This window comes from Cyrtonyx montezumae, unplaced genomic scaffold (genome assembly GCF_038088225.1).
Source record: "Cyrtonyx montezumae isolate F1298 unplaced genomic scaffold, pur_monq_1.0 scaffold_17, whole genome shotgun sequence".
Lineage (NCBI taxonomy): Eukaryota > Metazoa > Chordata > Aves > Galliformes > Odontophoridae > Cyrtonyx > Cyrtonyx montezumae.
Genome location: NW_027071903.1, coordinates 6,763,242 through 6,778,367, shown reverse-complemented (window position 1 = coordinate 6,778,367; position 15,126 = coordinate 6,763,242). Strand labels below are relative to the sequence as shown.

The following is a 15,126-nucleotide window of genomic DNA, read 5'->3' as shown; positions in this document are numbered from 1 at the left end:
GAAAGAATTACCCAAGTGGAAGACGTGATCCCAAATATTATTGAATCATGTATTTCATTGCCTATTCAAAATATTAACTTTTGTAACCTGATGTGAACAGAAGCAATAGCCTAATTTTTGCAGACTTTGGGGGAAAAAAAAAAAGGTGTAAAAACATTTCTATTGCTGTACTTATATAATTCTAGCTGGCAAATCCCCGTGTTCATTACAAATCTCAACAGCTGGCCACCAGAACAGTAGAAGTCACCATTTTATGTCATCATGGAAATAGGCAATTCTGAACTTCTCTGAGTGCATCATGCCCACGCTCCCTGCCACCCAAGCAGCCACCAAAAATTTGGCATTTCACAGGCTGGGGCAGTCAGAAAGCAGGAATCACTTCAGTGCAGACTTCAAGTTTATTCTAAACTTTGCCATGTGGTTCAGCCACATTGACAGCAGTGCGTAACAGCACGTTTAGCCACCAAGATGCTCAACCAGTCAGCAGCGAGCGGCGTCAGTGCAGGCTGAGCTGCCAGCCGCGACAGACCGCAGTGCTATGACTGGCTCCCTTTCAACGCAACGCTTTGGAAAGAAATACTGACTCCTCTGTTTATCCAGCAGTAAGATAAACAGCTCTGACAGCTTATCTATAAATAAAAACAAAATAAGTATTTTTAAGCTTTTATACCTTTGGACAAAATCCAAACCTCAAGTTTTAGGAATATTTTGTTAACCATGTTGTCCTTCCAGGCAATATAAACTTGGTCACATTGCCTAAAACTGCTTTATGCCTGTTGTTCATTATGTTGCACAATAACTCACAACAACAAATGTTAAGATTCTACACATTTGATGTTACTGTAAGGATTCCAATGACTCTAGTAATACCAACACGATAAAAGAGTTTTAGTTTTCAGAACTGCCTTCAAAAGAGAGGTACAAATGAGATGGATCTACATCACAAATGCCAAACAAAAACTGTGAGTAGAATTTATAATGGCTGATAACTGCTCCTGAAAGAAAGGCACATAAAGCAATAGCTAAGAGAACTGTGACTTCACAAATTTATCTTCTCTTTTGCATGTAAATATTCTTCCAGATATTCAATAGACAACAACTTTTTATCGATTGCTTTCTGTTCAGTTTTTTGTATGCTTCAAGGACAGCTGTTCGGTAGTTATGTTTTACAGCAGAGCAGCTCCAAAAGGAAATTCAGATTTTTCTGAAGTGATTCAATTTAACTTATCATCATTTCAGTTGGAATTCTAATTCAAGATTGATTATCTTTTTGCAGAGACTAGGATAAGAGGTTAAGAATACTCTTTTCCATTATGAATAAAACGTTCATTGAAAAAAGTTGAGAAATTCTAGCTGGGGACAACTTCAGAATGTTTTCTATAGAGACATTTATTTTAGAAAGAAGAGACAATTTGAAGTTGGGATGCAAAGGAATTTTTACTTGTAATTACCCACATTTGTTTTCCTAAAAATATTAAGTTTACTCTTATCACATTTAGTGCATAACACTTATTCTAGTCTCTGAGTATTGTGTTGGCTTTTTTTTCCTTTTGTCCTCCTTTGTATTAAGGCTATAAACAAATTCATGGTGTATAAACCAAATGGAAATCTGTCAATGTCTGAATTTCCTAGGTGGGTACAGCAACCAGGACAGGCTGACATAAATACTCAGTTCTTTTCACTCCACGCTCTAGGCCCTTTTCATGCTCCTGCCTTAATCCATGGCTATTTTCAGGTACCTTATGTTTCCTAATGAGTCAACAAGCAACTCACAGACTATAAAAGCCAGGAGAGATCAGAATAAGTACACTTCTGATTTTAGTTTGATTTCTAGCTTTGATTTTCAGGCATCTGATATTGTTACATATCCTACTGTTAGATGGTGCCAGCATGATCTTCTCTCTGTTTCCTATTCCCATTCTTACAACAGGCTGGAGAGTCCCACGTGTCAGCTGGGTTAAAATACTTGGATAAAAGTATTACTTTTTGGACCAATTCAACTTCCTCCAGGCTTTACTACTGAAAAAAAAAATAGTTCATCACCATGACTTTGTGATTCTCCACTTGTTTTTCATTCTCCTCAAAGCCAGAATGAAAACACCTTACTGAACACTTGCATAAGTAACACTGCAGAAGTGGCAGCTGCACCATTTCTGTCCATTAGCAGTTGTCTGATTGACGACTGCCAGTTTTGCTTTCTTTTCCATTTCATATTAATCCCTTGCCCTATGCATTGTCACCTTCCCCACTCAGGATCATTCACAGCTCCCTATTTTCTTCTAAACTGGCAGATGCGTGACAGCCATCAGTACGCTTCAAAAGCATGAACAGTTATATGCTTATTTATATATTATAAAAATTAGTTCTATCTGCTTGACATCTACGCAACTCATAGTGAACCTTCAATATTAAGGTTTGAATGGTTCTACAGAATTCCCTGCTTTTCACAACTGGCACTGTTTTTGTTCTGAACCTATTCTGAAAGAGCGTGGTCTTACTGCACCATCACATCACAAAAGAAAGCAACAGATGCACACTAATGTTGGCTCCAATGCTAAAGGAAGATTCTAATGTAACACCACACAGCACAGACAATAAAGTGGAATTCTAAGTTATGTGACCATGCATGCCTTTAACAATTATACATAAGGGACAAACAATAAGAACCATTTTCATCCAAAAAATCCTAGTTGTGCATTTTCAAAAAGGATCAGGAGTAGCCTCTGCATGCAGGTCAGCAACCACTGTGAGGATCTCTTAGCGTCTCAGAGGGGAAGTCAGCAAACACTGACACAAAGCAACACAAGCCATACTAAAGACAGTTTCTCAGCCCTGAGTAGAAACAAAGTAAAACAAAGTAAAAGTTTCAGGAAGACTTTATAAAAAAATTAAGAGAAACAGAAATGCATCAGCAGTCAAAGTAAAGGTGAAGGAGGAAAAAGAATACAAAAGCAATGTTTTCATGCTGTCAGAATTTCAACAGATTCCCTCCTCATTACAATATCATCACATTAACAGATGGCAAAGCATTAACCAAGCAAGGGGGTGTCAAGAACTGCTAGAAAGAACAACACAGGAGGCTCTGCAAGACACAAGCAGATGTCCCTGACTTTGTCCAAAAAAATGCAATCACCTCTACATGCCAAAGGAATTCCACTATTGCAAATGAGAAGATTAAAAGACATGAAGAGAGCTATGAAACAGAGCAGTAGTGACAGGCTTGCTGGTACAGCAGGCAGCCTTCAGCATGTGCTCTGACAACCTGAACGCCAGACCCTTTCCACATTTACCTAGATTTCAGAATTACGCTTTGAAATACAGAAGTATCTGCATACATGTAAACTTCTTGTCCTTGCTCCTTCTGATATCTTACAGAGTAAGACGGATTTTGAAAAAAAGCACAATTTGAAAGAAATTAACAAGTTTTTGAATCCTCCCAGCAGCAGCATCAAGGCCAAGGATTCTGACAATGAGAGCTGAAGGGGCACACAGCAAACAAAACACATCTTTCCTCTTTTTCACTCACATTTAGCTCTTAAGATACGTTAATATTCATATACTTATCCCCATCTTATTTTAAAAAACAGCTGTTTTTTTGTTCCAGAGTTCTGACTCAGAGTGGGCTTCGAGAGGCACATAAAAGCTGGTAGAACATACAAACCACACAGGGAACCATTAACAGCAACAGCTGAGAACACAATTTTAAAAGTGCAAGAATAGAGACAGCACTGTAGCTATTTCAACTGAGGTTTTTTTGCTTCCTCCTCAAATCCTGGCCTAGAAGAAGCCAAGAGTTTTGCACTTGAACCGAGATGCTGCACAGCAGGAGATGCAGTGAAGGTGCAGAGCCTTGTTGGAGCATGGCTGAGCATTCCCCAAGGGCATTTCTTTTCTTGCAGCTTACCTGGCTGCCAGCAGTGTCTGAATCCTTGGAGAAAAAGCAGATGGCATGCCTGATCAAAAGAGAACTCAAATTCTCTGATATCTCAAAATATTCTCATTACTTTATACCACTGAACTTGATACTCCTGCTAGTGCATTAATGAAACACAAAATAAGAGATGCATGGTGAGGGGTACTGACATTTTCCCTCTTACAATGGCATGAGAAGCGCATAGGCAAGACTTAACTCTCGTGCTGAGGTTTAAAGGCACACCTGAAAATCTCTGGTGCAGTGTTTTTAAACAGATTTACTTAGGGCTTGTTCTATTTCTCAATATACCTAAATGAAAAAGAGAAGAAAAATAAGCACTTTAACAAATATTAAATCACTATCTTGTGCACCGAGTCAAGGGTGCACCCTGATCAAGACTGCACATCAATGGACTGATTTAAATTATTACTTTACTTTTTTAAAGCATTCTCAGCAAGACATACAGAGAAACATAGGCATGTACAAAGCAAAGCCTTTTAAAAATAATTACAGTAGTAACAGTGCTAAAAACAGGGCACATTTATCCAGGACTAACAAGGCTCCTAGAGAACTGAGCACTGAGCACTGGAGCAGCACTATTTAGAGAAAAACAATCATCATTGAAGTGGCAAGTGCAATCCAGACACTAATTACTCCATAGAAATAATTTTTTATCCACAGAGAAATACCATAATAAATGAACAGGAGGTGAGAACTGGAAATCACTATACTATAGAGAGAAATGGGACCATGGAAAGAAAGCAGCATGGGGAATTACACAAGCCAAGCTTGTCAGTCAAAAGCAGGCAGCTTTATTGCAGAGCTCTGAAAGGACTGAAAAGTAAAGCAACAGATGTACTACCTGAATAATAGTAAAGCATTTGATAAAGATCACTCTAAAGACTCTTATGCTCCAAAATCAACTCAGATTAGCTTTAGCAGGAATGCTATAACGTGACCTGAGACCTGTAGATTACTTGTACTAAAAACTTGAAATGTCTAAAACAAAATAAATAGATAAATAAAGATGAGTGGGAAACCCTCCAACTACACCAGTGAAAAGTGCTGTATCAATTTAGACAGAAGTTCTCAGAAGTTAAAGCGGTAAACATCAACAGACTGCAAGTCTTCATTAGTGGGACACCGCAAGGGCTGAAATCCGTTGTGATGGGATTTGGAAGCAGGACTGAATGTGTTCATGAGATCCACAGATGGCATTTGCAGGTGGCAACAAGCAGATAAATTGCAATTGCTAGTTGGTTTGAAGAGGGAATAAGATGACCTGGTGGGACTTAGTTTTTTAACTGCAAAATAAAAATTCAGTGGGTAATGAAAAGGGAGAAATGCTGGGGAATGATCAAACTGACAGACAAGGCAAATGGAAACATTAAATAAATTTTAATTTAGAGAAAAAAAATTGCAAGAAAAGAAATCAATAAGGGGACAACATGTCAGGTCAGCTCAGAAAACAAGACCAAAGACACTAAGAGCATATTAACACTGGAAAAGCATTTCACCATGCCTTACTGGTGCGACACCAAGGTTCAAAAATAGTACTTATGATGGATGCAACATTAGATTAATGTTGCTATACTATTGATTAGCCAGCAGGATCTCAAAGAAAACACAGGAAACTGCACATTAACATTGCTCTGTCCTACGTAATATGTATTTCTAAAGTTTGAGCCTGAAGGTGTTAAATATTTTTGTTTTCTGTTAAAAATATTCTTTACATGGCAGGGCAATTAAGTTATTTTGGCATCCACTCCACATAAAGCAGCTGCTGTACAGTATGTTTTACTTTATAAAATATCTTTAATCAGCACACTGACTAGTTCTGTCACTTATAATTATGGCAGTAAATGGCAGGTGCAGCATTAATTAGTGAAACTGAAGTCTCTGTGCAAGACATGCAGTGATACTAGCTTAATGCTTCCGATGAATAAAAACAACTGCTAACAGTTTTGTACCACAATCCTGGCTAGGTAAGATGGTGCAGTGAAAGAGGGGTGTCCACAACACAGTTACACCTCCAAAGCCTTTATGGTCTCATTTTACCACTCTAATTTCTTCAATTCCTCCTGTGAAACTTAAAATGTATTTCAGAACACCAGAAGCTTACCCTCTGAGCCATCCTGTCAGACTCTTTGTTTCTGCCCTGTAAACAATAGGTGGGATTGTGGGCAGAAGTAAAAATCAATACATGTGAAAATGCTTCTCTTAGCTGGAAAATCTTTGCAACTAGAGCTGGGCTAGTCTGCCACTAGAACTGTCCACGCTCAACACTTAGGAACAGGCTGATTGATGTTACTCCTTCCAAAGGTGAAAGTAAACTGCCAGTCAAACACAAAACCTCATAATGATTCTGCAACTGTGACTTTAAAGAGATATTTCTTTGCTTAGGTTTGTTTTTTGTTTGGTTGGGGTTTTTTTGGGTTTTTTTTTTTTTTTTTTTGAGAGAGAGTATGCGCTGTCAAAACTTTGAGTTAAATCTCTCCTTTCTTTTAAAACTGCAGAGGCAATTTTAGCATGAAGGTCTTCTAAAAGGTACCTATACAGCAATTTACAGATCCATCTGAGTGTGGATGCTCTAAAGAAGTCCTACAGAGGAGTCACACTTCCCAAGTGCTGGTCACCCTCAGCACTGTGCTTGGAGCACTGGCAGAGCACAGCCCAGCAGTGCCATTTCCATCTCTGCCCTCATCAATGCCGTGCTGCTGTGAGTTCCCTGACACCATGCAAAGCTGTCTTTCACTGGTAAAAACTAGTGCAACTGGTGAAGCTAACATAATTCTAGTGTTCATGGTTTCAGTCGTAAACTATGAGTCTTTTCCCATCCAACCAGATGTTTCCACTGGCACTCCACTGTTTTTGGCCCAACACTGCTATTTGAAAGAAGCAAAGAAGCTCCACTTTATCATTACTCCATAGTAAAAAGGTTCACCCTTCTGTCTGTCACAGTACCTTAGTGATGCCTTTGAACATAGCCCAAAGGTCTGTACTTCAGAAGTGAAAACACAAGGGTACCACACAATACACATAGTAATACAGTACCAGTAGTACAGTGCCTTCTGTGCTCATTTAAGACAATCCACATATTTTTGCCTAAACTCAATGAACAGATTCCCCCAAGTGTCTAAAATAGAATGCAATGCAAACACAGTCAAATCAGCCCTATTCTGCATTAGAAGAAAGCTGCAGGTCCCACTAAAATAAAGGTCTTGCCAATATCATACAGGGCACTGAACAGATCCATGTGCCTCACTGATGTATAATGACTGCTTCTTCAGCAGGCACATAGAACCTTCCACATGCAAAGAGAAAGCACTTCTAAGGCATACGGCAGTAGACAAACAGAGGATGGAAGGCAGACATTGTTCCTACATTCAATCCTACTTTTGACTTGAAATTGACTCCTCTGGGAAGGAACACAACCCCAAGCTGTGAGCAGTGCTCCCTGCCAACTAACTTATGAAGCAGAACTGCTACTGCCTCACAGATGAGTTATTCACACACCCTCCCTTCTGACAAGCAGAAAAAGTATGTGGCCACAGCTGACCAGAAGAAAATAAAATCCAAACAGAGGGATGAGGGAAAGGCAAAGAAGAGAATTTAGAACATAAAGATACAGGAGAAAGTAAATTATATTCCATAAGAAATGACAGAGTGACGATAAAATATTTTTACCCAGACTGAGAATTCTGTAAATGAATCAATGAGTGGTGCATGACAAATCAAAAAGGCTACCCTGTATTAACAACACTATATTATTTAGAAATACCAAATAACATGGCTGAATTTCAATATTTTTAAGAGCACATGGGTATGAAACAGCTGGGTATGAAATTAGCAGAAAAGAACCTATGAGGAAGAAAAAGCTTTGTCTGTAAATGTGAACAACCTCCAGTAGGGAACAGAGTTTGGAGCACAGGTGGGAGTTAAATAGAACTCACCCTCCCATACAGGTGCAGCTCTCAGCTAAAGTATTTCAGGGAGTAGTATTTGCATTTTAAAACAATCATAAACCATGTAAGTTCCCAGGCAGGTCTAACAGAGTGATATTCACAGAAACTCTCTGAGAAGACAGCAGCCATGCCCTACCATATGGTGTAACACAGTTCAGCATATGGCACTGGTTGCAATTGTTTTCCTCTTCCCAAAATAAGCATTAAAATATAAGCGATAGCTTCAATTAGAAGTAATCTCAGCTCAAAATATTAAATTAGAAGTAATCCAATATTCTCAGTCGATGTAGACACACATGGAAAAAAAGTTCCAGTTTGTTAGACAGCATAAACACAATGAAGATTGAGAAAGGAAGTGAAGATATACATAAATTAATTATTTCACTACTATAGCACTGAGCAATATTTATTACATAGGTAGAAAAACAGATGTTTATGGCATAGAGTTTTATAGTTATAAAAAAAATCACATTCCCCAGTCGATTTGTTCATCAAAAGAAGAAAAATACAGAGTCAAAATGCCAAAAAGACTAAATTACCTCCTCCCATTCAAAAAGTCTCATTAATTAATAAGGCTGCATGTCGCTAAAGCAGCTTAAATAGCCTACTTTATTAAATAATTTCTTCTGTCTTAACAGAAAACATATACATTTCTTTATGGTTCAGCTTCCTTTCATGGATACCATGGGATTTGCGCAATTCTGTATGTATTCTCTCCAGAACAGCAGTGAATCATTTGACATATGATCAATATCAAAAGATCACATTTTGTATCACTACACAGACATACCACTACAGTTCACAACAAGTGATTTGGTGGCATTTGATTAAATCCAGATAGCATTTCAGCTCCCCAGACAGTTGTATTATATACTCAGATACTTCTTAACACAGGTAAAAGATATGCCTTACTTTCCCATCCAAACTGCATAACTTTCAGGGAGTTGTGGAACAAAAAGCATGGATCTTCCAGTATCAACATCTACTGTTCCAAAGCAGCCTGCTTCAGTTACTCCAAAAGTCCAGTGAAAGTAAGATTCCTAGGTTAAGACAAAATACATTCTTAAAAGAAAACCACCTTGCTTCTACAAACTCAAAAAGTACACTACAGTACATACCAATCTGTACTTCTACACATCTTAATTTTACTTTTGGAGCGAAAGGAAGTGGTTTAGGTTTAAAGCTTTTTAGATTGATTAGTTTTAGGTTTTAATAAATCTTTCTGTTGGCAAGTGGAAACAATCAGAGATTAATAATCTACCGTACGAAATGCATAACAGTTAACCTAGCACAATAAAATACAATCTTCTGGTCCAGAATTGAAGAATTTAGTATTGGGAAGAAATAATCACGTCACCAGGCAAAACGAAGAGTGTAGACTCATGGGGTTGTAAGAGTGGAGTCCTGAAGCAAAGACACAATCTCCCCAAGAGAAGAAGGAAGCTTCAATAGGAACAGCCCTTAGCCAAGAGTTATTTTAAAAACAATCACACAAACAACAAAATACCAAACAATACACAGATGAATCTTGATGAGGACAGGCATACACTCTACTATACCAAAACGTGCATCTCCTCTAAAAGCAGACTAAAAGTGCATTAAGATGCATGCTATCTAGTTTAGAACAAGGTGGTTTTGTTTCCTTCAAAATCTACAACTGCTTAAATTAGTAAAACAAAAAGAATCAGCACTGCTGCAGCCATGCAAAGCACACAGCTTTGCAGTGGTATTTAAAACCAGAGCGTTGTGAGGACAACTTTTCCAAAGGCTCTGTTCAGCATGACGTTAACATATTAAGTCCTCTTTGTGACAGGAGAGCACATAGATACTCTCATTAGAGAAGACTTGAAAATTCTAAGATACATCCTGGTATGTGGAATAAGCTATCTGCAAAATAGCAAATACACTCTGAATACACTTTTCTATGAATTAATTCAGTTTAGAGCATTGTAAAACATTTCATTACAGAAAGGGTTTTTTTTGTTGTTTTTGTGACAGACAAGACTAAAGAAATATATATTCAGCTACTGCCTATAATATTATGCTAAACAGTGTAGGGCATTTGGGTCTGGAACAGGCTTCAGCCCCTCTATGTCACACAAGGAACCCACACAGCAAAGCCTTAAGAGAGTAAAAGACTAAGATTAAGAGGCAACATTACAAGGAAGCCTATTTCAGCAAGCCAAAGCAAAGCAAACATCTGAGATAGGGAAGAATAATGAAACAGTTTAAAAATACATGTAGTTCAAGAGGCAGTTTCTTAATTTGATTTGAAGCTGTGATTCAGCTCTCACCTGGCGAAACACGATACCAGTATCAGTGCAGTATCTCTGGGTTTCCTCTCCGCCCTGAAGCAAAACAATTGAATTCTTCTGCACATCCTTGTTGTGTCGCAGGCGATCACACAGCCGTCTTCTGTTCAATGCAAAGAGTGCTATGGGCACTTGCAAGGTCTCATTCCCCAGCCAAAAAGAAGGCCTAGAAAAAAGGATATTATATGTATATAAAAGTTAATGGAAGGCAGAGCAGTTAGCACAACTTGGACACACACACTGCATTTGTTCCTTTAATTCAACTTTCTTTTCTCTTCTAAACTCAACAAACAAGATACCAATTGCTGAAGGGAAAGAGATGCTCCATACAAACAGTGCCTCTGGCTACAAGCAGACATTGCTTACAATGCTACCTTAGAGCTACAGACACAGAGTAGCACATTATATTCATCCATGTAAGGTATCACAAAGCAGATGCAGAAAGTGATGACAGCACAGTCCAACTGAGTAAGGGCAAGAGGAAGAAAGAAGGCAATTCCTGTGCTACGCAAGAGGAAGAAAGAAGGCAATTCCTGTGCTACTGAAAACAGAAGTGAAAGGCCACATCATCTGCAAAATTTCACTGCGGCATTCTGGGAAGTGATGCAGTAGCAAAAACTGATCACAGGGAGAAGTTGGCACACAGCAGGCACAGAGTGAGTTCTCCATGCTGGGATACTCTCTGTGAGTTTCTGTTACATGTACATTATTCTTGCACGCACAGAAGCAGCTTCAGTAAGAGACTGAGCTGACACACGGCCGGCAGGCAGCAGCCACCTCCCGTCGTACTCTGTTACACACCGCTCAGACAGCACAAGCACTGCCAAGACCTGAAGACTTTTCTACAGGATTGTACTCAACAAAAGATCCCTACAGAGAACACAGTTGAAAGGTAATGAGCTTTTATGTTAAAATAAGAAGGTGATTAAGAAATTCTAGAGCTTAAAATATTACAGAATGATATTGCTGATTCAGTCCCATTTGCTGTAGGTCCATGCTCACATTATCTGGAGCAGAAGCACTGAGGACTTGGTGTAGGGTTTTTGGATGAAGATAAAAGAATCTAACAGTACTCCCCTTCTTATTTCCCTTAATTTTTAAGATACTGAAGTTATACTTTAGAGTTTCAATATGCCAGATAAACACTATTTTATCAATAAAACCCATGATGCAAGTCCAGTCTGCCTGTCTGCCTCAGCTTTCAGCTTATTGAAGCTATTCTTCTGAACGGCTGATGGGCCTTTTTTAATCAAATATGCTTCCAGATGAGATGACAGAAAGCTACAATTAAACTGTTAACAGTGCTAAAATGACAGGAATGAACCACCAGTGGGCTTAACCTCGGAGAAGCAGAGCTCCACACCTTAATTATTATATAGTTTTCATAGGCAATCTGGAAAGTAACCTTTCATTTACAGCTGCATAAAATAATCTCCTGAACGGCGTTATCAGCATCAGAAAAGTAAACCCTGTAATTTCGTACTGCACACACAGCATAAAAGAGCTAATAAAATATTTTATTTTACTTGTTTATAACTACTTGATACAATAGCACAAGTAGAAGGTGAAAGACTGCTCTAATTCATTTTCCATATGATCTTCCCAGGACTGCAGCTGATGATGCACAAAACTGAAGTGTTTATCTGCATTACTTCCCCCACACACCTGATAACCCAGCAGTACAGCAGTGATAATTACAAGGGCTGCAGAGTACCTGTTGTAGAACATTATCATGGTGCAGAAGCACAGCATAAGCTTTCCTTTTTGGAGTATCCCAGCCTCTAGAAAAAATGAAGCTTGTTCAAACAACTCTAGCAAACACCACTGAAGAGTTTTAAATCAGATACCAAACCTTAAACAAGTTAAGAGCAAGACTTCTCATGTGCAAAGTGGTAGCTCAGCAACTTGGCACTACAGAAGAAGCTGAAAACTGTTACCAAGCAAGATCACCCCTTGACTATCTTCACGCTCACCTTACTGCACATATAAAAGGAAAGAGAGAACATAATCAGATACCCTTATGCCACAGGTCACTCTCAGATCTGTGTGTGTTAGTAAGAAAACAAAACCAAAAAATGTAGTTTTAGCATGACCTTTACTGGTAATTCTTTTACCCCACTTAAAATATTCAACAAGCAAAAGGAGAAATAATAATGTCAGGCAAGACTTTTACTGGTCATCTCCACAAACCACTTCAAGAGTGTCTTTTATTGTGGTGTTAACACTCAAGCTGAAATGCATCATAATTTAAAATGACTAACCTTCTGCAGTTTTTAGTTGACCCCATCACAAAACTGCATTCTTCCTTATACATATGTAACAGATCCTACTTTTCCTGCTTCAATTTGATACCACAATGTTAATCATTTGATTCTATTCAGTTGGTTGAGATTTGCACATTTTTTCCATAGGCACAGCCTTGGTCTCTTCATTAAGGTTGCAGCAACAGTCACAACAGCTTCACGTGCCAGACTCAATGGCCAGGTCTGCAGGACATGGTACAGCTGGGCTGTGCTTCCTTGCAAATCATGCTCAGCTCCCTGGGTTCCCTGTTCATACATGAATTAATGCTCTGGACTGTTCAAGCCTGCTAAGCAACAGATCCACTTTCACAACTGAAAACCTGTAGGGAAAGCAGCTGGCTTTCAGGGAGGAGCAGACTAAGAAGTTTGCTTCTTCCACAGCCTTCCTTCCCACAAGCTCTCGGACACAAACCTCTGGCATCTCCCCAAGCAGGGAAGGAGGAACACCACAGCAGGAGGCCCAAGGGCTGCCCTGTGCTGCCTGCAGGAGCAGGATTGTGCTGAATGTGTGGCACCAGTGTTCCACAGCTCACACAGTTCTTGTCACAGACCAGCACCTCCACAGCACCTACAGTCTTAACAGTACAGCCATACACCTGCTCTTCTGCTGCAAACAACACTTTGGAAAGAGAAGAGTTTCTCAGTACTCAAGATCACAGTAAAACTCTCCAAACACAGGGCTGGCTTTGCTGTGACCACTGTTCCATTGGTAAGAAACACACGACAGGTAAGGAGGTCTTTTCTCCATTCTCCCTTCAGCCCACTGCTCCAAACTTCTGCGTCTAAGCAGTACTAAGCTATGATTACCACTTTTCAGTTTCAAACATAAATCACTGCTATGGCACACACAGTAAGCAGGGTGGGAGTACAAGTATGTAATTGTCTCACATGTGTATCAACCCTGCAGACACAGATACAATTGTATCAGTGTGAAACTGAATGTGCCCGAACAGTACTATCAGAAAGTTACATCCCTATAAGGATACAAGCATTCTGTTTTGTTTGTGATCTCTGACCAGTCACTCAGTTTGCACCACACAAGACACAAATATCAGTATGATAAAAGTACAATAAACTGGCTGCTCCTCCAAGGGCTGACTCTTCTGCTGGTGCAGGGGCCCTGGGCCTACTGCCACAAACAAGACTGCCAGCTGTGACACAGAGCTATACATCTGACAATTCAGGATGGAGGGTACTTAATGTAAGCACTGCTTTGTGGACAATGCATCTTTGAAACTGTGCAAGCTTCTGTAACTATGCAATAGTCAGGGTTACCTGCACCTGAAGCTCAGCTCCCTCATTTTTATCAGCCTGTCCCAGAACCATCCCTGTCTGGGTAAAGGTCCTGCACAGCAGCTGGCTGTTGCCTGTCACATACTGTTTTTATAGTCACCAAGCCAGAAGATCACATAAGAGCTCTTATTTTACAATACTGGAAGTAAAAAGTAGCTAAGGACATCAGTGTACATCTGATACTTTAAAGAATGCTTCTGCCTGGAACTGTTGGCTTTAAAGGCCTTTTCAGAAGGGCTTTTCTTACTATTATTTCCAGAGGAATTCTATTTTGCTGTTGTATAACCCCGTCTAATGTCTTGGTTTTGCTCTGATGTGATAACCAAAATGCTGCAGTAACCAGGAATTCCATCCTCCCTCTTTTCCAAAGAAAACTCACGGCCTGCCATGTTTGTTCTGCTGCGATCGTGAAGACAGGATTCAGATTTCAGCAAACCACAACTTTTCCAGCAACTGTCACATATATAACTGGGTCTTATTTTGTTTGCTTTGAGCAACTGTCAGAGCCACCAACATCAGCTCGAGTTCTCGCTAGTTCTTACACTGTTCTCACACTAAACACAAACAGTAAGGAGTCCCAGGCCAGCACCACTAGCACTGAGCTGCACGAGGGCAGCAGGGAAAGCAAGCACTGCTCCCACAGCACCGAGTGGGCATCCCGGCTGCCCAATCCGCCGCTGCCAGCTGCACCCGGCAAGGAATCTTCCCACAGGGAACCAGTGCCGGGAACTGGAAGAAACAGTGCTGAGCCGCACGAAGAGCAGCCCCGCGCTGGGCGTGCCTTCCCGCGGCACCGCAGCCACACACCCCCGTGCACAGCGGGGCCCGCGGAGCCCCTCCACAGCCCTCCCGCGGCGGTCACACCAGGGAGCGGCCCGCCCTCGGCACGCGGGGCCCGGCCTCCCACAGCTCGGAGCGGGAGCCGACCCCTCCCGAGCTGCTCGGCGACGGCACCCCGACCCCCGCGGGCCCCTCCGCGCCGCCGGGCCGCTCCCGGGCGGTCGGAGCCGCCTCAGCGGGCGCGCGGCACAACGCGGCCGAGCGGAGATGCTTACCCCGCCGCCGCGGCCATGTTGCCTCGCCGGACTTCGGCTGTCACGTGACGGCGGGGCCGGGCGGCGCGAGGCGGGGCAGCTCTCGCGAGGGGGGGGGAGGGGGGGCGGGCAGAAACGACAAAAATAAACTTTAAATAAAAGGTTTTTTGTTTGTTTGTTTTTTTAAGGTCAGTCAATAACACGTGTAGCTCTGCGATACTGCTGTGGCATTTACAGCCACAGATCCATGTCACAGCTGCTGCTGTACTGAGTCCTGCTCGTGTTCGCGGGTATTCAAGGGCACAT

The 15,126-nt window shown here is 40.9% G+C and overlaps 1 protein-coding gene across 2 annotated transcripts in view; it reads right to left on the bottom strand.

Moving 5' to 3' along the window:
• Positions 1-14,907, bottom strand: part of PEPD (peptidase D) — a 117,985-nt gene extending 103,078 nt beyond the window's left edge. The window contains exons 1-3 of one of the 2 annotated variants that reach the window (XM_065733172.1): positions 14,842-14,907; positions 10,173-10,356; positions 8,791-8,918 (exon numbers count right to left, since the gene is read on the bottom strand). In XM_065733172.1, coding sequence (XP_065589244.1) covers positions 8,791-8,918; positions 10,173-10,356; positions 14,842-14,858 — 329 coding nt within the window. In that variant the 5' untranslated portion in view covers positions 14,859-14,907. Of the gene's footprint in view, positions 1-8,790; positions 8,919-10,172; positions 10,357-14,841 lie in introns of those variants that run through there. The other variant, XM_065733173.1, reaches the window with a different exon arrangement.
• Between the last annotated feature and the right edge of the window lie 219 nt (positions 14,908-15,126).